This window comes from Setaria viridis, chromosome 8, assembly GCF_005286985.2.
Source record: "Setaria viridis chromosome 8, Setaria_viridis_v4.0, whole genome shotgun sequence".
Taxonomy (NCBI): domain Eukaryota; kingdom Viridiplantae; phylum Streptophyta; class Magnoliopsida; order Poales; family Poaceae; genus Setaria; species Setaria viridis.
The window spans coordinates 8,940,434-8,968,124 of NC_048270.2; the positions used below are offsets into that span (position 1 = coordinate 8,940,434).

The 27,691-nt window shown below is 42.7% G+C and overlaps 2 protein-coding genes, 1 long non-coding RNA gene, 1 other non-coding gene and 1 pseudogene across 7 annotated transcripts; 3 read left to right on the plus strand and 2 right to left on the minus strand.

The window, feature by feature from the left end:
- Nucleotides 1-54: 54 nt before the first annotated feature.
- LOC117833439 (uncharacterized) lies at nt 55-6,236 on the minus strand. Of its 4 annotated transcripts, none has more exons than XM_034712922.2 (15): nt 5,942-6,235; nt 5,278-5,509; nt 4,803-4,882; nt 4,244-4,282; nt 4,130-4,148; nt 3,566-3,622; nt 2,862-2,989; nt 2,652-2,720; nt 2,384-2,469; nt 2,196-2,305; nt 1,572-1,622; nt 1,151-1,209; nt 793-837; nt 624-698; nt 55-521 (listed from the first exon to the last, which is right to left on the minus strand). In XM_034712922.2, exons 1-15 carry the CDS (start codon nt 6,041-6,043, stop codon nt 405-407), a joined length of 1,269 nt encoding a protein of 422 aa, XP_034568813.1. In that variant the 5' UTR covers nt 6,044-6,235; the 3' UTR covers nt 55-404. The 4 variants fall into 4 exon arrangements, 3 of the variants coding, with proteins under 3 accessions (XP_034568813.1, XP_034568815.1, XP_034568814.1); XR_011898914.1 differs by having other exon boundaries at nt 453-521; nt 793-1,015; XM_034712924.2 differs by lacking the exon at nt 3,566-3,622 and having other exon boundaries at nt 5,942-6,236.
- An 85-nt stretch (nt 6,237-6,321) lies between these two features.
- On the plus strand, nt 6,322-6,395 carry TRNAE-UUC (transfer RNA glutamic acid (anticodon UUC)). Its single transcript has one exon. It is a non-coding gene; the product is annotated as a tRNA-Glu (tRNA).
- Nucleotides 6,396-12,384: 5,989 nt separating this feature from the next.
- Nucleotides 12,385-19,287, plus strand: LOC117866684 (PHD finger protein ALFIN-LIKE 8). Its single transcript, XM_034750952.2, has 5 exons — nt 12,385-12,556; nt 12,700-12,732; nt 14,076-14,304; nt 18,426-18,552; nt 18,650-19,287. Exons 1-5 carry the CDS (start codon nt 12,466-12,468, stop codon nt 18,932-18,934), a joined length of 765 nt encoding a protein of 254 aa, XP_034606843.1. The 5' UTR covers nt 12,385-12,465; the 3' UTR covers nt 18,935-19,287.
- An 852-nt stretch (nt 19,288-20,139) lies between these two features.
- On the plus strand, nt 20,140-25,170 carry LOC140223578 (uncharacterized). Its single transcript, XR_011898915.1, has 3 exons — nt 20,140-20,711; nt 21,783-21,830; nt 25,034-25,170. It is a non-coding gene; the product is annotated as an uncharacterized lncRNA (long non-coding RNA).
- Nucleotides 25,171-25,801: 631 nt separating this feature from the next.
- LOC117866683 (uncharacterized) lies at nt 25,802-27,241 on the minus strand (annotated as a pseudogene).
- Nucleotides 27,242-27,691: the final 450 nt, after the last annotated feature.

Here is a 27,691-nt window from a genome sequence, read left to right on the forward strand (position 1 = left end):
TGCATTTGCGGACCAGCCTCAACGGTTGCACCCTTTTTGAAGTACAAATACAAATGCAAAGGATATAAAGGTAGGATTTGATTGCGTGAGCCTTCCAACTTAAACAAAAGGCCGATACACGAGCAATGTTGTGCATCTTATCTACAGAGCTAACTAAAGTTAGTTTCGTGATATGAACACTTGAGCTGCTTGCTTAAGCTGCTGCATCTTCGATTTATGCGCTTTGGCGTATCTACGCCAGCAACAACTTGATTTTAGCAATTCAGATATAGCTGGGCGCAGAGTTCAACGTCGATGGCATCAATATCTTGGAACCACAATCGAACTGGGTTTCCAATCTTCTAATCCGAACTCTTAACCTTGGCAAAATTCCTTTCTAATCAATGCTGGAAACATCACCATCATCATGATTTAAGCTTGTTCCAAAGATAGGTCGCTCTTCTGATGATCGGGTCTGCTGAGGAGCCTTCCGCATATGCTTCCAAAGCTCGTAGGAGCTTTATGAATTTGGTTCCATCGTCCTGAAGCAGTAGGTGCGAAGAATTTATACAGGGAGAAGCATAAAACGAGCACACTTTTAAGCTGTAATTACTACAAAGATATGATGCTCAGTTTTAAGTCACCTGTGGCTTCTGAAATGCAAGGTCAGTTGTCTTGAAAGGAACCATATAAGGAGGAAGATCAGAACGTAATTTGGCCTACAATTGGGTGAAAAGAGTTTGGTTGAGAGGTGGTCTCTTAACAATTAGAAAGGAAGCAAGAATTTTTCACAGAAATACCAATAAATAATACCAGGCTTTTGCAAAGGATTGCCTGTTCCGAGTCTGATATCAGAGCCTGAAAATAACCACGTTAACTTGGTTCCATGATATCATTTCATAAACTCTCATCGTGGCCTACTTGGGGGCATATGCACTAATTACGTTTAGGACCATATCACCAACGACAAGCCTAACTAGGATAATCCTCTCTCCTTGCCTTCTCACGTCCACCACTCCATCCTTGAGACATGGTGCTGACCACATCCATTACAAAAAAGGAATCATATAACCAAATGAAGTGAAATCCGGCATTGCTAGAGTTTCTTTGCAAAGACACAAGTGAACGTTTATACATGCGAAAAAGGAGAGGAGTTATCATGTACAGTTACCTGTTTAATTCGCTCATCCTCAACTTCATCCACAGATTTCAGTAGATTCTCCAAGGAACCTATTTAGAATTATAAAAAATAAGAACATCATTGCTGTGCCTTTGAAACCTCTCAAGGTAATCAGGGTGACAAATATGCCAATGCTCCCTACGAAAAAGCTTGACAAACAAGATTAAACAGGTGAATAGTCTATAGAAGACTCAGGTGGATTCCTAAAGGGACCCTGGTAATGTTTCCACTGTGGTGCGTATGCAAGATATTCTAAAATCTATCCAATTTTTATAGCATGTGCACTTAGATCAATCAGTTTGCACTAACAAGCTAAAATAAATAAATAACTCTGCTACAGCATATAAATCTTTTTTTAAATAATCCAGATCTAATTAGTCTTTCAAGGGCAAAATTCTATAAAGAAACATACCAAACTTAGTTATCAGCTTTACTGCATTAACATCTCCAATTCCGTCAACTCCTGCAAAAGAAAGTGTTTCCAGTCACATCATAAGCATCTCACTGTTAATGGGTTCCAGCAAAGATAAATTCAGATCACAGAGATGCATTGCGGCAAAGAATGATGAATAATCGCTGGTAAAAGTTATAGTCAGAAGATAATTTTGGGCACAGAAGGATTTGCATTTGGACTTACAAGGTAAGTAGACTTAATAAGGTTTATAGCCTCATTTGATAGGTCAGCCAAGGTCTTTATTCAACAGCTAAAGTTACAATTCAATCACACAATACAGCAAAGCAATAAGTAAACAAGTAGAAGAAGCAATAGGAAGGCAGTATTTCTATATAGCTACCAGTGTGCTTGGCTGCCTAGCTTCGTGCAAAAGAGAAATGAAATCTCCTTGTTTGTCACGAAACAGTTATCAGAAAAGATAATAGGCCAGGTTCATGCAGCAAACAGACCAAACAACCCAAAGTATGTTACATTCATATACTTAGTTCTTTCTTTATCAGTCAATGGGAATAAAAAAGGGAAAAGGGTATCACTTGCTAGAAGAGGCATGCATCATAGGACAAAACAGCAACAAAGGACTACCAGGTATATTGTCAGCCTTGTCTCCTGAAAGCGCAACAACATCAACAAACTGCGAGGGTTTCAGGGCTCCATATCTCTTGACAAAGTCTTCAACCCCAAATGAAACCATTCTGCATGTCCGAATCATGAAATTTAACTATTTGAATCGTTCAGTTACACTTGAAATGTAACAAAACATTTGAACTGACCCTGAACCGCGTGGAACAATCCTGAGCAAACGCAAAGAAGGTGACAAAATTTGGAAGAAGTCTTTATCAGGAGAGACAATCCGCACCTTCAAAGAGGGGCATTTTAAGACAAATGTATTAGTCATAAAAATGATCAAAATGCACGAGATTATACCTTGTGCATATGTGCCTGTTGTGCTTTGTGGTTGGGTGTAGGTTATTTTTTTTTTGTTTGTTTGATAAACAATGGATAGAATAATTGAAGAAGATCAATGGTGCAGGTAGTGACCTTGTAACCAGCCGACACACTGTTTACAGCCAGGGTGCCAATAACATCATCAGCTTCAACACCTGGGACCTGCATCAATTATTTTACAAAGCCAAATATCAACAGCTATATCATTTGAGAGAGATGCAACTCTCCTGCGTGTTACCCAACATACTAAATAGTAAATAGCTATCCAGGTTGTAATCAAATGCATAAATGATATTATTTTACCTCAATTACTTTGATTGACATTGCCTTAATGGATGCCTTCAAGTATTGCATACCCTGGACAACGGTGTCTGGCGTTGGGGTGCGATTGCTCTTGTAAGCAGGGTACAGCATATGACGAAAGGTCATTCCTAAGGGGAAAGAAGAGAGAATGGTATTGTCTCTTGGGTTCAAATATGAGAGGAAACAGGATAAAACAGCTGCAACTGAAAAGCACCCAATTGGAACCTGACCCTCCTAAAGCAAAGATATCTTCTGCCAAGTGGCTGTGCAAACATCAACACTTAAGTTTTGACATGTTCTCTTTCCAATACATAAGCAAAGTATCTCTAAGAACCTGCCAACTTGGAGCATACTACTTAGCGCTGTTTTAGTAGAGGAAAGAACAATTGGAAAGAGAATCAGAATCAAGAACTAAGCGCAATAGAAGTCGTAGAAACCAAAAGTTGGCAGCGCTACAATGGCATTACATAACATTCCAGAACTGCTTTATCCAAACATTCCTATATCATTCCTACTGGCTTTCCAACTGCTACTTCCTTGGTCAAGGAATCGAGTATAGCAAAACATGGCTTATGTGCAAGTCACTAAGTCAGGGCTCCAGGCCATCAAGAAGACAATATGCGGATCAGTCCAAGATCTGCTAATTGTCAGCCACATATACCTTCTCCCATGATCCCATCAATTCGAGACATCTTAACCCTTACCTTTTGCCATGTGACATTCTTTGGATGGCATGGCAGTATTATGACCATATGGAACTCCTGAAAAGAAAAGTTTGGTAACTTATTTGTTGCTTTCAGAAGTTTAAGGAAATTCAACACTTTAAATTTGCAGAGACTAGGTCCATCTCACAATCTAACCTCTAGGGATGCTCAAACAAGGAATTTAAGATGAAAATAAAAGACCACCGACCCCCACCCCCCTCCCTTCCGCCCCACCCAAAAAAGGAAAAGGTATAAAACATATATATTGATTTCATATTTAATCAAACATCTTTGACAAAAAATTGAATAAAAAACTTTCGTGAATGGTAACGAGAAATCGGATAGCAAGGTAAAGCTTCCGACATATCAATATCTTGGTCTAGTGCTGACTAAGCTCAATAAGCTGAACAATGCAAACATCATATTATGACAAGGATTCAATGCTTATTGATTAAAAAAGTGGCGAGTGTGTGCTGCGGAGAGTGATCAACAAGTGGCATGAATACTAAAAAATTAAACAGAATGTGTATACTCGGTATAAGAATTATCCTGGGCACAGCTTACCATCATGGTCAAACACGACCTACAAATGGGTTAACAAAATCATGAGGGATGTGAGGGAATGAAAAAACAAACAGATATTGATGGCAGTAGAAACCATGCTAGAACTGAACATACCGCAGCATGAGATGGAATGAACTCCAGCATGTCAAGAAGCTGCAGAAAATAATCAAAAGAATCACAAAGATGAAAAGCATACAAAGCAAAATATGAAATTGTACAATGTTAATATGTAGTTTGGCACCTCACAACTAAAAATATGTGCAGCCACAACAGGCCAATACACAAGTAAAACATACATTAACATTAACTGATAGTGAACTTCTGTAAGCCGCAAAACAGATTAATCCTCTGAAACAGGCAGCTATGTACAACAAATTTTCCTTTGATTTTTAGCCTTCCCAGCACGTCCAAAATTGCAATGGAAATGACCATCTAGATCCAGGCTACCACACTTGGTAAACACTCTATCTATTCCACAATTCTGTAACCTCATAAGAGTTTTGCTACAGCAAGAGTGGACAGGGTTGATGCTCACAGTCCATTTACTCTATTTGTGACAATGAATTAGAAAACAAAGCTGTAAAAATATATAGAAATTTAAGGGTATAGTTTTCACTATGGATCAGGGATTCTTAGGAAAGACTCTGTTTGACCATGGAACAATCCTACTTACCAGGGATAGAGCTTTGAATATAGTCAAAACCCAATCTCCATTTCCATCAGCGTGCTCCAACTGGCCATGCTGCAGTTGTGCTACACCCATAGAAATAAAAATAGATGAATTGCTGATTCCAGAAATTTAAAAAAAAAATGCAAAAAGAATGCATAGAAAATGAGATGAGCATGTGTACAGCAGTTGCTTTTGGTGGCCTTTTTTTCTTGTGAATTTCAATATTATGCAGGAGGAAGCTCATGTGGTTTAGACAAAGGCGGTTTCATTGACACAACTTTGACATGATGACACTAACATAACCACAGAAGAACAAGTTCAATTCCAGTATATCATTTGCCGATCAAAGTATGTATTAAAATGAAGACATCAAGGTGCTTCCTCTCTAGATGTTTGCTAATAAGAAACAGGAAGCAAAAGGCTAACAACACATATCAACAAAACGGTCCATTGAAGAAGAAATCAGAAAAATACTAACCCAATATCTTGTAGTAGGATCTGTACATCACTGACGTTCCATCAACAAGCATTATTCTGCCCTTTGAGGAATCAGCACGAGTGACACCATCGGTCGGATTCGACAATGTGTCCAATATGCCTGAGGGTATGCTGTCATCATACAGTGGAATCCGTGGAGTATCCTGCACTGATGGTCCTTGAAAACTCTCAATCGAGTCTGTGATTGGCAGAACTGACTTCCCTGAAAAGCCCTGATATTAAATAGAAATTTAAGAACAACAGTTAGTTTGAATGACCATCATTTTAAATTTAAGCCCTGATATCCTTGAACGTATTGTGATGATAAACTTTGAATGACAACCATTTTGAAGCGAAAAAACGCTTGACCAATCCAACACACTATGAACAAAATAAAAAACCAGTGACTATTCGAAACTGCAATATATATGGTTACCCTGAACTTCACAGAAATCGAACAGCACAATTCCGATTTTGTACATAGAAGAACCTTGACTGCAAGCAAAGCATGGCAACGCAACCAGATTGCAAGTGGAGTGGTTCACGAACTTCCTGGTTCTACAAGGGCTAGTGCCTAGTGGGCATCACACAAATATGCCCCGCCCCTTCCTAATCCCCAAGTCGTCACGCCATGAGAGGAGGAAGGGGTATATTGTAACATTTACCTTCCTGAGAACGGTTAGTGGCGACGGGAGCTGCCGGGAGGCGGCGGTGCGGTAGAGGAGGAGGCGGGGCGCCGCGGCGGCGCGGAGGAAGCAACAGCCCATCGGCGGAGGCTACCTCTTCCGCATCTCCCGCGAGGAATGGTGGAGGGGAGAAGGGCTAGGGTTTACGGGGTGGGGATTGGGATGGAAGATGAGGATGGAGATTGAGCCTGGAGGACGAGGCGTTCGACGGAATGCGCGGGCGGAGTGGAAAGAGGAGCTGCAGCGGCAGTCGCAGAGCGCCAGGCCAGCCAGAGAGGGGTTATGGACGGGGATGGCGTGGCTTAGGTCTGCGCTTGATTTTAGTAATATAATGGTAATCTGTTCCAATAGTTCACAAATCCATTGTCGTCTAGTCCGGTTAGGATACCTGGCTTTCACCCAGGCGACCCGGGTTCAAATCCCGGCAATGGAACAATTTTTGAGTTTTTTTTTATCCTTCAGGTCTCTGGGATCATTCCCTTGTCAATCAATTATCACTGAATCCAAAACAACGGAAATGCTAGCATGCTCCTCACCGAAATTCCATTGAGACTTGCAGAAGCAAGCATACTGCATAACAAAGTGGCCGATGAGATCTCCAAAAAGATTGACTAGATTGCTTAACAGTTTAGTCGCCATCAGTTCATGAGTCTTCAACGTCTTGTACTCTTTGTACTCTTGTTAACGACATCAGCCAAAATGCTACCTTCCTTCTCGATCATGCCTCGCTGCTTGTACAATGCACATGACCATTGTTGATCCATGTGGATCATATCTACCCCTGCACAAGCGGTTCTGTGACCTTCCTTCTCGACGCGGGCAACAAGCAGATGAGGCTGACAAATCATGGGTATCGGAATGGCCTGAATAAGCAGCGATTAGTGTACCATTGCAGGAGCTCCCTGCAGGCCAGTTTCTTTCGATCAGTTCTGGGTTTGAGTAAACTGCTATATGCCACAGTGCAATAGACTTCACATGGTTGGATTATCAGCTGTTCGTTGGGCATTGTGGAAGTCCAGAAATTCAGTTTGTCTTGAAGGAAAAAAAAAAAGATCTCCTACTGAGATTTTCTGTTTGGCTTCTTCCTTTTTATCATATTGGGCAGGTTTGCAAACCCCGGAGGACAAGGCCTGTTTAGAGATGGGAGCTGAAGCAATGAAGGGGACGGTGCTGCACTTCCATCCGCAAGAAGCAACCCTAATGACACTGGAATGATGCTACTTCAGTAGAAGATGATGATGCACGGGTGCTGGGAAACTGGAAGGTGAATGCTGGTGACAAAAGTTGGAGTTGGGTGCGAGGAAGCACTCCTGAATCTTCAAAGTCTCCTTTCTTTTGTTTCTGGTGGAGTGATGTTTCCACACAGTGGAGTTCCTTTGCTTTTCTGGTAGCTACCTGGTACTCTTAGTATCTAGTTCCAGTGGAGGTCTTTGCACCTAGCCTCATGTTGGGTTATTAGTTAAGTTTCCTATTAGTATCCAAACTCGTGATGACGAGATAACATCCGTAATTTCATTGCTTATGTGGTAATGAAATTCGGGCGATACCCACGGTGGAAACCAGCAAGACACTTCAGAATTCAGAACCAGATGATTATCGAATTCATTTTCAGATTCTTTGCCAGAAAGTTCAAACCGACAGCATCTCGCAGTCGCTGCATCTATTGATGCGTCTTGCAATGACCAGAGAGGCGGGAGGGATCGAGCTGCCTGCCCGCAGGTCGTCGCCGATCGCCGTCCTCTCCTCCTCGAGCGCGGCCGCCAACGCGAGGCGCCGAGGCAAGGCCTTGTAGGAAGCACGGAGAGAGTTCAAGCGCTGGGTGGTGCGTGTTTGTGCAGGTGTTCGGTTCCGGGGCAGAGCTATGGCGACGGCGGGGGCGTAGGCCTCCCCGTCAGTGTCTCCGGGCACCTCGTCACAGGCGCGCTCCGCCGAAGCTGGTGAAGACCTTGGAGGCTTGGAGCACCCTCGCGCCGAACGGGTACGGATAATGGATACAGAAGGTGCGACAGCGGTGGAAGTCTCCGCGCTTACCGTCGTCTCGTCGGGCGGCGGCCGGAGGGGAGGAGGAACGCCGGTGAGATAGGACCGCGGTCAAAAACTATTTTGCAAACGAGACCCTCTTTTGGATCGCGACTCCTCTCCGCGAACCAATTATTTGCATATAACCCCTATTTCGGATCGTGATTATTCTCCGTGATCTAAATATTTTCATATAACACCCTAATTTTGATTGCAACTATTCTCCGCGATCCAAATATTTACATTTAACCTCCTATTTTTGAATCGCGGTTATTCTCTGCGATGCAATAGTTTTCAACCCTCATTTCGTTTCGGCTGAACCTCCCTCGCTCGCTCTCCCATTGCTATGGCTGCCCTTTCCCATCCGGCGCCGGTGATGTGGACCTGCCGGAGAGGCGGAGACCCACAGCCGGTGCTGCATCGGATATCCCGGTCACGGATTCCCCTCACCTTGCCCCTCCCCGTAGTCCTCTTTGTCAGCCGCCTGCCAATCCTCTCCCTTCTCCAGGATGAGCAGAGGTAAAGAGTGCATCCAGATTCAGTTTGGTGGATTGGGACTGGAAATTGTCAGACTCTGCTTATTACGGATCTTTGATCGCCGCTTGCGTCTGTTGAGGTGAGATGCATCAAGCCATGAGAGTGTGTTTGGAAGGTTGTGTCTTGTGATATGCCTGATGCTGCACATTTTGGGAGTGAGACTCTGACAAGGAAATTCTAACTTGCTTCCCGCGCTTGTTCTCATCACCTGATGAATCCATGATCGATTGAGTTTGCAAGGGAGGAGAAGATTGCCAAGGGCTGAAGGAGGAGTCGAGGGCAACGGGATCAGTCAAACTACAGTTCTTAACATTCCAGTGGCGTATCATCAACGAGCCTAACTATGAATGTTCTTCCACACCTCTCATCAAACTGCGCCCAGACAGAACCATGGGCAGTGGTGCTCTGGTTGACTGGCTCGCGTCGGTGCACTATCTCCTTGATGATGGCCACCCCATCAGTTCATCCCTCGTCAACGTCGCATTACTGATCTGAAGCTCCGTGCCTTTTTCGATCCATCAGGCTTGCGCAGAGAAAGGAACAATCGGCGAAAGGCACAATGAGCCAAGCAGTAAGGCCTCCTTTGGAACGGAGGAAAAAACGTAGGATTTCCATTCCTATGGATTCAGTTACTGTAGCGCGCTTTGGTACGCGGGGATATGGCTCTGCGCAAACCAACCGGCAAAGCAAGCTCGGAAGCATTGTTCGAGAATAGGATAATCCAGACGTTATGCAACGCGAGTGTACGCGCGCCAACTTGCAAGGCAGTTCAGTTTCAAAATAGATTGATGATAACAATGGGCAAGGCAAAAGAACCGATAGTTCAGATCATGCTAAATCCCCATCGAAAGGCCCAGATTTAGAAACGATGTGGAAGCGCGAGGTTTGAGAATCAGTGGAGCAGATTTCGTTCTACAGGGATAGGGATAGAAGAGCATGGAATTGGAGCTCAAAACAATGGCATAAGAGCTTAAACTGTACTCCTTCCGTTCCAAATTATAGGATTTAGAAAAATCAAAATAACCTTTAGTTTGAAATGAAGGGATCTAAACAACTTATAATTTGAAATGGAGGGAGCAGCTAAGGCGGCGGTGCGGGGGAAGATGTGGCCTCGCCGGCAGTCAGGAAGTTTTAAGAGGCGTCGGAGCCAGAGGGAAAATGTCACCAGAGAGTTTTTTTATTATTATTTTCAATTGTATTTTTTTATCTACCATCCTAGTAACAATTTTGTGCTCAGTCGGTCAGTCCAAGAAAATTCCACGCACGTAACTCACACCGGCCTTAAAACGGCCCTCCAAACAGGCAAAGTTCAAGCACACCATTCACAGCATGAGTTAAAATAGCACAGACAGCATGAGTTATAAACTCAAAATAGCCTTTCGCAAAAAAAAAAAACTCAAAATAGTAGCAAACTACCCGTTCAGCACGCATCAAAAGCAAACGGCGACAAAAAGGGTACATTTCTGTTCCCGATGTTTCATGAAATCAGTACTTGAGTCAACAGTGTAGCAAACTACCATATGCGAAGTTATTTGTACAGCAAAAAAGGAAACTATTACATCGTATGCTATCTGAATATTCACGATATTCACGAAGCGATGAGGAGTCTGTAGGCATCGAAATGTTACCACTATTTCTAGCACAAACGGCTATAAGTGAAGGCTATCTACTGTTCTCGGTACAACCTCAGTGCCCTGAAAAAGAAAGAGATACTGGAGCAATTAGCAACCATTCATGTACCAAGTTCTGGATGCTCTAGTGATCTTAAGTCCCCACTGGACTGCAATGGCATTGTACTCGTCTAGCATCGCTCGATGCACCAAAGCGGGAGACAATGTTGAAGTTGTTACGGAGGAATTTCATGGCGACTTGCCTACCAGATCTGGTATTGCAGTTTGATAAGGCGATGTCACTACATTATCAGAATCAACTCCAGAAAGACTTTTCAAGCTTCTGTTTCAAGATGGTAATGAAGACTACATATCCAATGGAGAAACAAGCATCTGAGCTGTACACCAAATTGATATTTGACTTGTTTCAGGATGGGAGCTTGTTGCATCTTCAGACTTTTTAGTGCCGAAAGTTGAAACTGGGCACATTAGCAAATTTGAGGTAACTAAATCTTGTGTTGCCAATAGTAGATACACTGTTGTCTACAATAAGCCGGGGAACAGCATAACTTGCAGTTGCCACAAATTTGAATTTGCTGGCATTCTTTGTCGGCATGCCTTAAGGGTTTTAATTGTTATTGGTGTGCAAGTGCTTCCTGATAAATATATACTGAAAGCGATGGACAAGAAATGCCAAGAATGACATGTTATCTGCAGTCCCCGAAAGCTCAGAAGGACCTCTGGCCTGGCGGTGTAATGATCTGTACCGTGATGCTATCAGATTTGCTGAGGAAGGCACAGCATCTTCAGTGATGTACAAAATTGCCAAAGAGGCTCTGCTGAAGGCTTTTGCTGAAACTTATCCTCAAAGAAAGTTCCATCCGAAATAAATTAGTAGAGATCTTGCTATCATGGTAGGGCCTTTGTCTTACTCTGCAACTCCACCCTCTTAGATAAATCTAAAATACCTTGATGTAGTACAGTAGTAGCTTACTGCTGATGACTTGATGCAACGATGCTTCTTCTTTGTTGGCATTCTAACAGCTGTTATGTACAAATTGCAAGTAAATTCATTTGAGGTAACTGCTGCACTACTTTCGCATATCAGTAGAGTTAACAAGGTTACAAGGATCTTATCCATGTACCTGATGGCACAATCAAAAAGCAATCTGAATTCTGAAGACAGATGACCCCTCTCTGTATGGCAATTGTATGGTCCTCAGTGCACATCCTCCCTCCTTTCGGAATGTTCTTTTGAGGTAAGTCTGCAATTGTTTCGGAGGAGATGTCCTGAGACCGCACAGTTTAGTAAATGATGTAACAAATCATCCCTCTGAATGAACAGGAGGCAGCGGCGCAGAAACACCGCTCTTTCCATTTGTGGCTCCTGTTACTTGAAGAAAGGCCCATTCTGGTGCTGGTACTCATCACCTTGCATAGGATCTGACGATGCTCCAAAGACGGCAATCAAGAGCTGCATATCTGGCCTCTATGGCACCCTACAGGATTGTAACACTGTAGCTGTCAAACTGCCAGTTCTGTATATCTTCAGCATTCGTGCTTTTGTTGACAACAGTTTGCAAATGAAACCATTATTATGGCAAGTGGCCACTCAAGATGCATGCAGGATTCTTTAAAAAAAAGATGCATGTAGGATTCTATTTTTGGGCTAATTGCTGCCTGTGAAGGAATGGAGCACCAGCTTCTGGCATCAGCCTCAACTGTTCATCTGTTGCCATTGAAGAAGGCTGTGTGCTTCATTAGTTCATTGTACTGTTGTACCTGCAACCAAATCACAAGCATTCAAAAGATTAGATTCAAACTTCGCTGGCATTTATATGCCCCTCAGTTTAAAGCACTGTCCTCCACTTCTGTTCGTCCTGCCAGAAAAGATATGGTTATTTATCGATGAGAAAAGATTTTAATCTTCCATAAGTTGTGAGCCTAGCAGCTGACATATCGAACAATAGCTGACGAGTGGGTCCGCATGACAGTGGCGATGCTTTCACAGTTTGACCGCGCCCTGGCCGGCTGACTGTTTCCGCATCAGGGGTTCATCTGGAAAATTACGGTACCATTGGGAGCTGAGATGCAATTCCTCCAGGCAAAAGCACCCCTCGCCAACGTTTCATCCACCCCCTCGGCGTGATTCAAAATCCGCGCCCTGGTCCCCACCCGTCCCCTCCGTCTGGCCTCGTCTAAAAATCCCGGTCGCTCTCTCGCTGGCCTCAAGCTCCCCCCGCTTCAGCTCCCATCCCCCTCGCCTCGGCGCCCCCCCCCCCAAAACCCTAACCCTAGCTCACCCCCCGGCCCGAGCTCAGGCGCCCGCACCGGGACATGGACGGCGGCGGCACGCCCCGCTCGCCGGAGGACGTGTTCCGGGACTTCCGGGCGCGCCGGGCCGGCATGATCAAGGCGCTCACCACCGGTACGTGCCGCGGCTGCTCCTTCCATTTCCCCCCCTTGCGGAGGTGGTTTCTGAATGGTTTCGGGGGTTCATGATGCTCCGGAACCTTCGATCAGTGGTTTCCCGGGTGGCTGATTTGGTTCCCTTTGCTTGGGTTTTTGCAGACGTGGAGAAGTTCTACCAGCAGTGCGACCCAGGTGAACTCTCGCGCCCGCGCTCGCTCCTCCGATTCGCCGTACTTGGGCACCGAATTCGTGTGATTCGGTGGCGTTCGTGCTGTTTCGTGCCGGAATGATTGGGCCTTGGAGGAGGTTGACTGGGAGGTCTTGTGTGATTTCTGTGTTAGTTACCGAGAGGAGTAATTTTTTTGTGTGGATTTTGGTCCTATAGTTTGGGGATTGTTGCTTCTCGCTTCGATCTATCCCTGGATTTTACTGGATTTTCCCTCTTTGCTGGTTTGGGGAATTTGGCCTTGAAGGAAAAAGCTTCTGTGCCTTTTACCTCTTGCGGAAAAGTTTGATGGGATTATTCTCTGTTGGTTTGGTGCTTCTTGCTTTCGATCTACTAGCAGATTAGGGGGTGTTTAGTTCAGTTTAGTCCGTGTCACATCGAATATTCGGATGTTAATTAGGTGGATTAAATATAAGTTAATTATAAAACTAATTGCACAGATGGAGGCTAAACGGCGAGACGAATAATTAGGCTTAATAGATTTCTCGCCGTTTAGCCTCCATCTATACAATGGGTTTTGTAAATAGTCTATGTTTAATACTCCTAATTAGTATCCTAATTAGTATCTAAACATTCGATGTGATGGGACTAAACTTTAGGGGAGGTAACCAAACACCCAGTTTCCTGCTAACAAAAGGATGTTGGACGAATGAGGTATAGGAGGGAGCTCCTTTTTTTTTATTTTTGAGCTACTTTCCTAATTGGATGACGTTTACCCGTACTGTTCATTTTGGGCTCGGGAGACCTGGAGAGTAAAAGTAGTGGCAGGTGAGCACGTTGCCCACCTCATGAGGGGTAGTTTGGGCCTTTCAGAAGTCAGGGTCGCTTTCAGTGACAACGCAAAAAGAATAATACTACGTACTAGGGAAGTCACAGGAGCATACGAAGACTAGCACTGACACAGGGTTACTTCTTTATCGTGGTCCAAGTGGCATCGAAGTGGAATCTTCCTCTTATTGTATTATTTGAATTTCTGAACCAATCACCTTTTACTATCTTAACCCATTAGTTTCTTATTACAATGTGCTTTTTTGGCAATCGTTTATAGGGATACATAATGGGCATTGTCTGATTGGCATAATGGCATCTACTAATCCTTGACTGACTGATACAACCTGAGTTGTAGACTCGTACTTTTATTTTCCTGTTTTTCTGATTCTTTCTTTTTCCTGCCCTCTAGTTTCATTTTTCAGTGTGCATTCAGTCTTTTGAAACATTCTTGGTTCTGGTTTCTTTTGGGTTCAAATAGCATAAAAGAAAGAATCTCAACAAACACTCAGAAGCTTAAGACATAACATTTTGATTGCAGAGAAAGAGAATCTGTGCTTGTATGGCCTCCCCAACGAAACATGGGAAGTGAACTTGCCTGCAGAGGAGGTTCCTCCTGAACTTCCAGAGCCGGCTCTAGGAATTAATTTTGCACGTGATGGGATGGATGAGAAAGATTGGCTGTCACTTGTTGCGGTGCATAGTGATGCTTGGCTACTGGCTGTGGCCTTTTACTTTGGAGCAAGATTTGGGTTTGACAAAGAATCCAGGTATTGTACTTATTATTTTTTTGACGGGAAGGTAATGTACTTATTATTGATCTGGTTGTATCTCTCTTATGTTGGTGTACCCAATCTTGTTATCTGACTGTACTATGCTTGTGTGCTGTAGAGTAGTGAGGTTTTATTCTTATAATTGTTATTATGCAGTTATTACTTATCATTGTTTGCATTGATTGTGTTGAAAATCTAAAATTACTTTGGTCATCAGAGTCCTACAAATGTCTCATTGAGGAGCACATTCTGCTAAGACAAATACTCCTCCATTCTTCTCTCTTTGAGATATTGGATCTTGAATTCCAGATCGTCAGAATCATCATTGGTGCTAACTTCACTAGTTTATAATCTCCACATGCATCTTGCTGCCTTCTCCAACCAAGATTGCTGCCGTTGCTTTTAGTTGCTCCTGCTTGGTTTATCTTTTACTTTGTATCTGGTGGGTTTTTGGTCTATTGGTAGTGCTTCTTGGTGATTCTATCAATCAAGATTGCTGGTTTGTGGTGTAATCTGCTCTCTAATGTCCTCTATTCCGTCATGGTTTCTTCTCCTTGTCTCTAGAATTTTGACGTGAAGCTAACAGGTAAATAATAGAATGGTCTTCTACCGTTCTTATGATTCTCGATGGAAATACTGCTTTGGAGGCTTATTGATAGTACCATTAAAAAGCTTGAGACTTGTTTGGCAAAGTCGAGGGAGAGTTTTTTTTATTAAGTCAAAACACGTACTATTGTTTGTCAGATCATTGATGCTGAGATGGCCATTGCCTTTTTGTTGGTATTATCTGATTTACATTTCGGCTGAGAATAAGCGGAACCTTCGAAGGAATGATATCTTCCAAGTAGTTTGTCTTGCCCATTTTCATTGTTAAGGTTTATTCCTTCTTCACCAGATAATCCTTTTGAAGAATTCTTCATGCCATGTGGTTCCATTCGGTGTCAAATGGATCAATGGCCCAATCTCCATGCCAAACAAGCAAGAATGATGCACAGTCTTCCATTAAGAAGTTTGCAGCATTGTTTACATGATGTCTTTGGTCAGAGTTCAAACCACCTCATACACAATCATTTATTCGTACTATTCAAACTACCTCTTACAGAATCACTCCCTCCGTTCCAAAATGTAGGTTGTTTTAGCTTTTCTAGATACATAGGTTTAGCTATGCACCTAAATATAAGGTTATGTCTAGGTACATAGCAAAATCTATGTACCTTAAAAAGTCAAAATGACCTACATTTTGAAAACGGAGGGAGTACTCACTAACGATAGAGCTCCTTAGATGGAGCCTGGAGGATGCCATTTGCAAGATATTGCTGATTGGACATGTCTTTGTGCTATTTCTTAGTTGTCATTGGTACTCCATCTCCAACACTTGTGGCTGCTTATCCACCTAGCTGATGTTCTTTTGCACCTGCCCAATGGTTACAGTCAGGACTTGGACCACAAAAAGTTGTCCTGTGTGGCTAGTACTGTAGGTTTGATCATGATAAAGGATCCCTGCTTCAAGTTTTTTCCATGTGGCTGTTTTCATAAACATGGCCAACATGAGGATCTATGCCATGAGTGCTAGAATTGTTAGATGGATCATGAGGTCCTATCTTCTGCAACCTCCTTTATCAGTGATTCTTTGGCTTCATGAGAACACTAAACTCAAGCTCGTGTCATGTCATTTGTTAAACATCTGATCTTCGACTTCTGATCTATCTTCTTCAAGTCAAGACTATGGACATACCTGGACCATCTCGAACTTTCTTCTACTTGCTCACAGTCAGGTATTGTTGATTCATCTGGCTCTTTATCCTTGGCACGGATGCACCATTGTTTTTTTATGCTCTACTAGAACTAAAGCATCTTGTGTTCAGGCAGACGATGGTACGTCCTTACCTGTTATTTCCTTTTTCCTCCTCATGAGCAATCAAGCTGTATTTTAAGTCTATGGAGTGCTCTTCCTGGTTACCTCCTTGAGCAAAGGGTACCGTGCTATGATCCTTGATTTTGTTCTATCATATCTGCTGTTTCCTTGTTTCTCATCATGAGCAAACCAAGTTGTCTAATCATTCTATGCAGTGTGTTTTTCTTGGTCACACCACTACACTGGGGCTATCATGTTATGATCTCTGACATATTATTTGTTGTATCATTTCATGGTCCTCAGTTTTCCCCCAAAATGTTGAAACCCCTAATTCCATTTTCATGATCATTCTCATTTTCATCGGAAATGTCGAAAGCCCTAATTCCTTTACTGAAACATAATGCAATCCATGTTCTGTTCGGATAAAGAATCCAGGACTGAGGGTACAGAAGAGCAGAGTAAAAGAACCAGGAAGACAGCTAGCAAGTGGCCAACAGAGCAACTCAGTTTAACTAGACTGATGAGAAAACTATAAACAGATTAACACTCCGCACTGAATTGCTTCTACTCATTATATTATTTGCACATGATGTGTGATTTGTTTGAGTGTTTGTTTTATGCATATACTCACGAATCACCTCATCTGTTGAGCTGCTTTAGATAAGGATCCACATGGTTGCAGTGTATGCTTGGTCTTCATTCTCTTTTTCATCAATTTAGTTTCCCTACTCTGGCATGATAGATTGGGGCTTACCCTGTCCTACTCAGGCATGCAAACTTTCTAGGAGCTTGAGCTTTCTTTGTAGCCTTAGTGCAGAACTATTTTGCCTTTATAATCACAAGATAATGGGAATCGGTTATGACAATGTGGCATGCTGTTCACATAATTTGTTAGTATCAATTTTAAGCTGTGGGCTGTAGTTTCTCTTCTTTTGCTTAAATTTCTGGAGTCATGATTCTTGTCTGTACCATGTCTCCGAAGTTAACTGACCCATATAACTAAGAGGTTCGCTGAGTGAATCTTTTAACATTTTCTTGTCAAGTAACCTGCAACCCAACTCTCTTTGTTTCAGCATAGTTTGTATTGGCATCCATTAGTTATAATATTATTAATCGTGATTATTGTGGAGCGGTAAAGATGTTGCAAAGAAAAACTGCTACTAATAACCTGAGGTGTTGGCATGTTGTGAATTGCTATTCTAACTGGAAAGTGTTGGGTATATTGATTTTTGTTGTACATTTAATCACAAAAAATTCAATTTCACAATTTTAGGTCAAACTCAAAGATGAAATTTGATTACTGTTTGAATGACTAACCAAACAATCAAATTTGTTTATCTTGCTTATCACTATAATAATAAATTGATGGTTGAAAAATGTAGTTGCACCATTTGAGATTTAAATTCTAATTGTCTTATTTTGGCCTTAAGATATTCAATTCTACATAATCTTTTTGTGTCCATTATATTTTCAAATTCAAGCTTAATAATAATGTCATGTTAACACTTTGATAGGACTAACTTGATGTTTTTGAATTGTCTATGAATGTTGCCTCAATTCTCTTATGCTCATTTTTCTTTGACATTTCCTTTTCCCTCTAAAGCGGAGGTATTTCCATACAGTGGGAATCTCTCTTGCCACTGAAACAGCACATTCTTTTACCATATTAGAAAAATCGGGGGTGCATCAATAGTCAAAATTACCAGTTTGTTTTTAAGTAATAAACTTATGCTGCATTAATTTCTCACTGGTACCAAGATGGAGAAACTCTGAGTTCAGTTATATAGGGCTCGTTTGCTTCTGATCCTGGGAAAGCTGCCTGGCACAAGCAGCACATCCAGGCGCTTGGTTTTGTGTTCTGCGGTCTGGATTGCTGCACTCAGGACCGCATCCAAACAAGCCCGTAGTCTTTCTCCAACTACTCTGAGTTTGTAATTAGAGTTTGATACTTTGGGTCTATGCAGCCCTGATCTTTTCCTATTCAAGTTTGGTGATATGTGATGCTTTTTAGTATGCAAATCATAACATGGAAAACTTTTTATTATAACCTAAAGGAATTTGATGTATACATCAGACTTCATTATGCAAACTGTAACATGGAAAATATTCTTTTGTACTTCTTCTGGAATGTTTCCCTTACAATTAGGGGCCTGTAAGAGCATTTTAGGTGCTCTACTATTCTATGCTCTAAAGAAATTAGATGGATTTTCTGAAATTCATTGTCATATAATATATAATCACCTTTTGTGATTTTTTTTTGCAGGAAGCGGCTCTTTGTCATGATTAATAACCTCCCTACCATATATGAGGTTGTCACAGGAACTGCCAAGAAGCAGACCAAAGAAAAAACTCCAAAAAGCAGCAGCAAGAACAATAAATCTGGCACAAAAGTATGATTCCTTTCATTCTACTTTAACTGTTTTAGCCTCAAATAAGTTCCTAACTTCATTCCTCTTATTCCTTTTGGCATTATAAACACATATACAGCCACCGCGCCAGCCAGAACCCAACTCAAGGGGTTCCAAGATGCCACCTCCAAAGGATGAGGATGACAGCGGAGGCGAGGAAGATGAGGAAGAGGAAGACCATGAAAACACATTGTGTGGTTCATGTGGTGACAACTACGGTCAGGATGAGTTCTGGATATGCTGCGATGCCTGCGAGACATGGTTCCATGGCAAGTGTGTCAAGATCACTCCTGCCAAGGCCGAGCACATCAAGCACTACAAGTGCCCGAACTGCAGCGGTAGTAGCAAGAGAGCCCGAGCATGATCCTGGTGGGTATATCCGTTGCTCATGCCTGAAGAACCAGAATTTGACTCGCTGTACTGTAAAACACCTGCATGGGGGCATGGTGCTGAATGCCCCATGATCGCGCATTCAGTTGTTGCTTTCAGTGTAGGACCAGCTGTAGGTCTTGATGTGCTGTTTGCTGTATGTCAAAGACATTCTAGATCTTGTTGTTAGTAACTAGCAACTAACTGTAGTAGCCTGTATTTCTTCAAGCTTCTCCCAGTGCACCTGTATTGGATTTGGGAATAGCTTTAGATCTCAGTTGTGCATTATGTATCATCATCATGTACTCATGTTAATTTGTTAAAAAGGTTGTGTGTTTCAGTTTCTCATCGCCACTCGCATACTTAAAATTTCTTGGCACATGTAACTCCCCAACTGATTTACCATATTTCTTACTTATATCTAATTTTTTTTTTTGACTCCACCTTTAAGGGCTAATTTGGCAAGGAGGGGAGCAAAACCCAGCGTGGGGAGGTATATTACCAGCACTTGATATCCTCGTCATTTCCATGGGAAGGAACCCTGCTTGGGATGCACTTGATATCCTCGTCATGGGATTTATACCCTGCGTAATTTTGGCAGACAAGGGCACAAATCCCTAATTGCAAACAAATGCTCAAAACAATCAGAAAAAAATCGAGAAACAAATAACAGAAATTTTGTTCGTATGCAAAACTTCATCAGATAAATCATGGTCATTTCTTGCACAGGAGCAATCCATCCTTACATACATTTTAAAAATTCTAAAACCATGGTCATTTCTCATCATTACATAAATATAATTAAAATTCTGTGAAAATTAAACTCACTACGGAAACCTCAAAGTCGCCGAGTGTAATTTCTTCGCCGAGTGTATTATTGCGGGCACTCGGCGAATGACCGGTTTGCCGAGTGCAATCCTAGAAACACTCGGCAAAAAATAATACACTCGGCGAAAACACGATTTGCCGAGTGCCACAAAAAAAAAACACTCGGCAAACACCCACGGGGCACTCGGCAAACATGGGGCACTCGGCAAATACTTGAGCACGTGACTTCCACGTGCCGCGCTGTGCCGTCGCCGTGACGGACGTTAGGGTTTGCCGAGTATCGATGGGGGGCACTCGGCAAACTCCATGTTTGCCGAGTGTCTCGATGGGCACTCGGCAAACATGGAGTTTGCCGAGTGTCCCGATGGGGCACTCGGCAAAGATGCTAGTTTGCCGAGTGTCCCTTGAGGCACTCGGCAAACCTGGGGGTTGCCGAGTGTTTTTTGGCACACTCGGCAAAAAAAAAATTCCTCCTCCGCCCTCCAAACTTTTTATTTTATACTCCACATGTATGAGATTTAGCACTGCATGGTACAAGGTGGACTTCTTATTGACCTGTTTGCTATATTTAATCAATTAATTTCATTTAGAGTAATTTGATGATTTAAGTCAAATTTGAACTGCAGGTGTTTGGAATAATGGAATAATATGAGTGGAAAAATCATATTCATGTTAGTGAGTCCAAATTGAGGTCTTACCCAAAGAATGAAAAGAAATTTCGAACATTTTATTAAGGAAACACGACTACGAACGTGTGGCCAAATGATTGTTTAATTCTCAAAAATACAAATGAAGTTTGAAAATCACGAGATTTTGCAAGATGCTATGATTTCATATGCAGAGGCTGTGGTAAAAAATTGACAAGGTTTCGCACAAGTTTTGACATATGATGTTTAGAATTCGAAGCATCTCCGGAGAGGATTCGTAGAAGTTGGAAGGATCCGGTAAGATTTTGAGACGAATCGATACTTGAATTTATCATTGAGTCCCAATTTATTTTTATAGGCCATAGAGAACATAGATTGGTTCATGTCAAATTTTGTGGATTTTTTGGATCCGTTTGATAATTTTTATTTATTAATTGCAAGTATATGAATTTAATAGATATAAATTAAATATGAGCTATAAATCCATGAAATAATGGAACAATATTACTTAAAAAATGTAATACGCAATGTTTAGTGAATTTGACTAGGTTTACACAAAGTTTACATACTTTTAATTACTAAAAGTGTGGTTGCACATGCAATATAGGTACCTTTTTGCCGAGTGTCGCAGTAGGGCACTCGGCAAACAATGTTTGCCGAGTGTCATCCCCCGGGCACTCGGCAAAGAGTACCGTGGGTCCACGTGCCAGCGTCAGTAAGCAATGTGGGGGAAAAATACCCTTTGCCGAGTGCCCCTGATCTAGCACTCGGCAAAGGGTGAAAATGCCTTTGCCGAGTGCTAGATCAGGGGCACTCGGCAAAGGTTTCGAATATCATCCGGCTAAGTCCCCACACGCACACAACCACACACGCACAGGCATCAGCACACGCACCGCACGCGCCGCCCCCGGCCGCCCGCCCCGCTCGCCACCCGCGCCGCACGCCTCGCGCCGCTGCCGCGCGCCGCCCCCGGCTGCCCGCGCCGCCGCCCCGCCCCGCGCTGCCCGCGCCGCCCGACGTCGCCCCGGCCCGCGCCGCTCGCCGGCCCCGGCCGCCTCTGGCCGCCCCGCGCCGCCCCAGCCGGCCCCGACCCCCGGCCGCCCACGGTCGGCCCCCGGCTAGCCCCCGACCGTCCCGGATCGATCCCGACCCCCGACCAGCCCCGACGCACCGCCCCCGGTCCCAGCACTAGGTGAATTGATGCAATATTATCATGCTTGTTGTAGAGTCGGCCATCGTGCCGTTGTGATGTTGTAGATGTGATTGTCGGCCATTGAGCCGTTTTATTTGATGCAGGTGTAGGAAACCTCCCCGTGCAGGGGAGGTGCTGTCGAAATTTTAACTTGACAGGAGTATTTTTTTTTTCAGGAGAGCGTACGTTACCGTCCTCCAGTCGTCACTTTGCAGGATAGCAAGGTGAGGCATCCTACACCTTTCTTTCCGTATAATGTTTGTATATCACGTAACCTAGTTAGACGTCTCCCGTTCGAAATAGATACGGTTGGAAATATGCAGATTTTTGCATATCTATAACCGTATTTGTTTCGAATTGTCCACGTTTTTTGGACAGTCCGAGGATGTGTAGGTGGGTTTAGTATCCATGATCTATTTCGGTCCGAGATAGAGTTTCGGCAGCACCTCCCTGTTGTTCTCCAGATACACAATCTCCTATCAAGGACGTGTATTTGGAGAACAGCGGGGAGGTGCTGCCGAAATTTTATCTCGAGGGGTCGGAGTAGACCATGGATACTAAACCCACCTACACATCCTCGGGTGGGATTAGGACCTATCTTTACCTAGTAGACAATATAGGAACGTGTATATGCAATGTGAATTTTGTATTACTCACTTAAATGGTAGAGGATGGAGGATCGTCAGTGGATGTACACGGGTCGCACTAGTCAGAATACGTTGACCAATGAATGGCTTGACAAGACGGATGCTTTCTTGGAACGGGCGTTTGCAAGTGTCAATGGAGCTCGATCGACTTGGTGTCCGTGTAGCAAATGTGGAAATATGCGTCGGCAAACCAAGTTAGACATGGGCAAACATCTGGTGAAGAACGGATTTACGTCAGACTACACCAGGTGGATCTACCATGGTGAATCTGACCGTGGGAGAGAGGAGGTCTTGAGACAACGCATCGAGGAATTTGATGATGATGCCGGGGTGGGAGACATGTTAAATGACTATCATGAAGCACACTTCGAAGAAGCACGTAGGGAGGAGGAGCCAGAGGCTACCGCTAAGGCTTATTACAAAATGTTGTCTGCGGCACACCAACATCTTCACGGCCATACCAAGGTTTCTCAACTAGATGCCATTGCACGCCTAATGGCTGTGAAGTCTCAGTTTAGTTTGAGTCGAGACGCGTTTGATATTATGTTGACAGTTTTTGGAAGCCTACTCCCGGTTGGTCACATCTTGCCAAAGAGCATGTATGAGGCACAGAAACTCCTTCGTGCACTTAAGATGCCATACGAGCATATACATGCTTGCCCGAATGGATGCATCTTATTTAGGAAAGAGTATGCGGAAGCAAAATACTGTGTGAAGTGCGAATCGTCTAGGTTTCTGGAGGTAGACTGTGGTGACGGTCAGAAAAATACTCGGCAAAGGTGTATTTCCCAGGTGTAGGACAGCTTGTTTGCCGAGTGCCAGGGACAAGGCACTCGGCAAACAAGGGGTCTTTGCCGAGTGCCAGGCGTGAGGCACTCGGCAAAGGCCCTAATTCCCAACTACACGGGCAGGGTTGTTTGCCGAGTGCCCACCCCCTGACACTCGGCGAAGACACCATGTTTGCTGAGTGCCAAGGGCAAGGACACTCGGCAAACAAGCCGGCTTTGCAGAGTGTTGGCACTCGGCAAACGCCGGGTCTTTGCCGAGTGCCTCCCGTCTGGCACTCGGCAAACCCGCCGTTACGCCCGACGCCGTCAGCGCGTATTTCGCCGAGTACATCTTTTCGCCGAGTGTTTTTAGCCGTCGGCAAAATGTTTGCCGAGTGCTCGCGTTTTGACACTCGGCAAACTAGTCTTCGCCGACACAAAATTTGCCGTGTGCTGTTTGCCGAGTGTTACACTTGGCAAAGCCTTTGCCGAGTGTTTTTGGGGTTTCGCCGAGTGCCTGTGGCACTCGGCAAAGTTTCTGGTTCCCGTAGTGACTCTGTATCTATAGTTCTTCCACCAAGTGCTATGCAAGTAGATGCATGCAGGACAAATTACACTCTGTATTTATGGGATTAATAGATGCAATTCCATCGTAGAAATAGGATAGCCTTCCGGGAGCACCATGTCAATCCTTGTTAGATCCCTCGGGCTTTATCAGATAATACAAGCACATAATTAGTAATTAACGGAAACTGGTGCTATGGAGAAATAAGTACAATAACCAACAAACTGTACTTGTAACTGATTGACACAACCTGAGTCCTACAACCCGTAGCTACCTCTCATTGAAATAGTAATCCATCACTAATGCATTGGTACAGAGTAAACTATACTTCATTATGAACTATACTTGTAACTGAACCGCTAGAGCCCCATCAGCATGGCACTAAGGCTGGCTACCTCCTGTGCAGCTAAGCCTACTAATTTCCTGATCTGAAAATTATCCTGCCATTGTTAAATCAGTGCAAAGTTAGAAAATATGGTGTGACAAGACATCAGCATTGGAATTTCAAGTGCTCACTAGCCTATCAGGTATGAACCCCCACTTTCAGGATCTTTCCATGATGATTTGCCATGCTAGATTATCTCCGTATCTTAATTTATCTTAGCACTAGCCCAGAACCCATTTCATCTCCTGTTAGTTCATATGTTTCTGAACATTTGATTTCAGGCATTCTAAATCGTAAAAACTGGTGAACTAGCAGATCAAAGAAGGGAGCGTCCATCAGAACAGCTATATTAACTAGATGCATCTACAATAGCAGTACCTAGGAAAGAAGCTGGTTGAATAAATTAACAATGGATTACGCTGGCCAATAAGGATTGCACAATGCAGCTACCTTTGGGATCTTGGCGACTGATTCTCGGATCATATAGTGCTTCCCATAAGGGCTCTGCAATTAACCAAAAAAAATGAAATAATTTAGCCATGTTAGTAGAAGAAGGTTCACACAAAACAAAATTTTACATGGTTACACAAGCATTAGAAATTCATCTATTCAATCATATTTATACCAACCCTACTTACATTTCAAGTCAGCATGATCAGACAAGTATGTTTTTCATGAATCATACACTGAGCATATTCAAAGAGACATACCTGATTTTTCGCTTTAGCCATAATAATCGAACGTTAGGATTCTTGGTTGTAATGATGTCTTCCTAAGTGTCTCAGATTCAAAAAGATCCAAGGCATATGACTTCTCATTGGTTAATTCAACCATATCATCCACTTGATCAACACACTTCTCAATTAAAAATTCTTCCTCACGCCTTTTCTTTTCTTCAAGAGTTTCCAAAGTTTTGCTGGTTTGGCTCTTTTTGTACTCCACATATCCCTCAAGAGAAGATCCAACGTGACTTTGCTTACGTTTTTTTTCACCTTCTTCCTGCCTTGAATCTTGATTTGATGAGGTATATTGAGCTTCATTGTTTTCATTATGTGCCCTCAAGGTCTCTTGGATATCAAAACTGGAGGCAAAGGGATTTGTACTATAGAGACTGAGATCATCACGAAGGCTTTGTTCAGAATTACTTCTTTCAACATTGTACCATAGAGACTGAGATCATCACGAAGGCTTTGTTCAGAATTACTTCTTTCAACATTGTACCATAGAGACTGAGATCATCACGAAGGCTTTGTTCAGAATTACTTCTTTCAACAGGAGATAGAGGAGGGAGAGCAAGAGTTGGAGGAGGGAGATCAGGAGTAGGTGTAGATGACGTAAAGTTTAGGTTTTCTGTAGCAACACTTCCTGTTCACAGATACGATTGGAACTCAGATCAGATGAGTTTCAAAGAACCAATAAATTGTTTGATGCTAAAAGTAACAAATTAAGATATGCAAGTGAGGAAACTTCACCTTCATATAGTGATTCCAATTGGTAAAAGAAGGGAAATGGCTTTTTGTGAAACTTTGCTACTTTTGGATGATTTTATTGAATGTAATAGAAAAGGATAATTAGTTAACCACAATAACTTAGCTACTTTCTAGCATATTTTATATAGAGTTCAAATGGCTTACCGCAATTAGCTCTCCCATACTTTTGGTTCCGTTAGTATCATACACAAAGATTCATTCCAACCATTACCACTATCTCTTTTAGCATCTCTTAGTGCCTTGTAATTAGCTTTGACTCCTTCTCCTTCTCCTGCACCTGCTTCTTTATGAAATGAGCTACGACATTGAACTTTCTTGTGATAATCCTCCAGCCCTCTGATACCTAACCATTTTGACCTTTATATTTGGGGTTATTTTTGTAGTCATGTAATATTTCAACAAGATCTTTCTCATAAGTAGAGTTCCAAGCAGTCCTATCAGCTTCTCCTGCGATGCCTACATTTTCCAAAACATGTTAAGATGAAGTACAAAGCAACAAAAAAACTAATTATTATTATTATAAGCAGCCCACATTTGGTGTGCGATCTGATCTCTTAGAGTACTGCCATCGTTTGACTCCACCTCACTTGGATAGTTGGTGTCCCCCTCCGGCACGTCAACATATTGATCCGTTGGGATATACTCTGATTGGTCATCCAACCACCCCTCTTGACCATTTTGCCCTCTAATTATATTGTGAAATGCAACTGATGTAGCTGCAATCTTGATTTGATTTTCTATGGGATGGAAAGTGCCTACTTTCAGAATCGGGAACCTCTTCTTTAGAACACCAATGGCCCTCTGTATATGGTTGTGAAGCAATGCATGGCGATGGTTGAACAGTTCTCTGTAGTTTGCATAACCACTTTGAGATGAATGACGCCTTCTAAATTCAATGAGATGGTACCGAACTCCTTGATATGGGGTAATAAAGGATGATGTATTTGCGTACCCACCATCTACAAGATAGAACTTCCCCTCTAGCACAATAAATCCTTTGCTAACAGCAGATCTAAGGACTCCTGCATCTGATACTGACCCTTCCCATGCACATGAAATGAATGTGAAGTTAAGGTCGAAGTTGTAGGCTAACATAACATTCTGTGATAGGGTTCCTTTCCTATTTCTATAGGGAGGGGCCTTGTCTTCTACGATGGTGATTGGTATATGAGTGCTATCGATTGCACTAATGTAATTCTGCACAGAAGGAAAGAAATTAAGGACTTGGCACACAAGCAAAGAAAAGATTGGGGAAAGGATTATGCCCATCTGAAAGAAGGGCATAAAATGAGGATTTGTCGTGATTCTGATATGAGTTTGGAATAAACTTGGAAGTCTCACAAATCAATGAGTCAATGCAGGAATTATTTTGAAAACTTCTGTTATTTTCCGATGGATCGTCTCACCACTATGTTGAAAAGCTTTTTGTAGCCTTTGGTTGCTTGCATTGTGTGAAAGCATGAACATGAACATCCCAAGATGCTCCTCAACAGCAACACCTTGTGTGTTACGGAGCAAATTCTCTCTTCTAAGAAAGTCCGTTGTGGCTTTAAATATTTCAGGTTCCATACGGAACTCAACTTTACACCAACTTGGGTGTCCTTCAAGGATTACCTTAACCTTTTTGGCACAAGGAAGAGAAGATGTGTGCACGGGCATTTTCCCTTCTGGTAGGTACGGAATTATGGTAGGAACAAGTATAAAAAATAGCTCATTATCCTCTTCCTTCTCCTCCAACAAGAAGCCAAGAACTGCCTAACTTGCTCGTCTGAAGACCCCATTATCTAGTAAGGCAAAAACAAGTACAACTTAAAACTGGAAAGGAAATGCACGAAGAATAGAACATAGAGATATTCTAGAGCACATGGTTTATTGTTTCTCAGCAGTCACCAAGAGATATTGCAGTGTAGATACCTACTAAAAAACAGAGCAACCACATCAACAAGTATCATTCCAAGGTTAATCAAAGTGTTGAAACTAGAAAATCATTGAATATAGTTCCCCATTTTCTATACAAAAGTAAAAAATGTAATAAGGTTCGAAGCATTAACTGATGGTTCCAAAATTGATTTGCTCTTTATATAAAACACAACTTCTAACTATCATATGCAAATATTATTCTGAGAATTTTGATCAGATTTGGAAGCAAGTGCTCTACAATACTAATTTGCAGATACTTTATTTCTCAAATATAATATCAAGTACAAGAACGACCAACAAAATTGACTCAT

Bases quoted from the DNA above. Each gene is read 5' to 3' on its own strand.
- LOC117866684 (XM_034750952.2), top strand. From the start codon at position 12,466: ATGGACGGCGGCGGCACGCCCCGCTCGCCGGAGGACGTGTTCCGGGAC. The intron at 12,733-14,075 runs GTGAACTCTCGC...TTTTGATTGCAG, and splicing joins CTACCAGCAGTGCGACCCAG to AGAAAGAGAATCTGTGCTTG. The intron at 18,553-18,649 runs GTATGATTCCTT...ACACATATACAG, and splicing joins ACAATAAATCTGGCACAAAA to CCACCGCGCCAGCCAGAACC.
- LOC117833439 (XM_034712922.2), bottom strand. From the start codon at position 6,043: ATGGGCTGTTGCTTCCTCCGCGCCGCCGCGGCGCCCCGCCTCCTCCTC. The intron at 5,510-5,941 runs GTAAATGTTACA...ATTTAATATCAG, and splicing joins CACTAACCGTTCTCAGGAAG to GGCTTTTCAGGGAAGTCAGT. The intron at 2,721-2,861 runs GTAAAATAATAT...TAATTGATGCAG, and splicing joins TGTCAATCAAAGTAATTGAG to GTCCCAGGTGTTGAAGCTGA.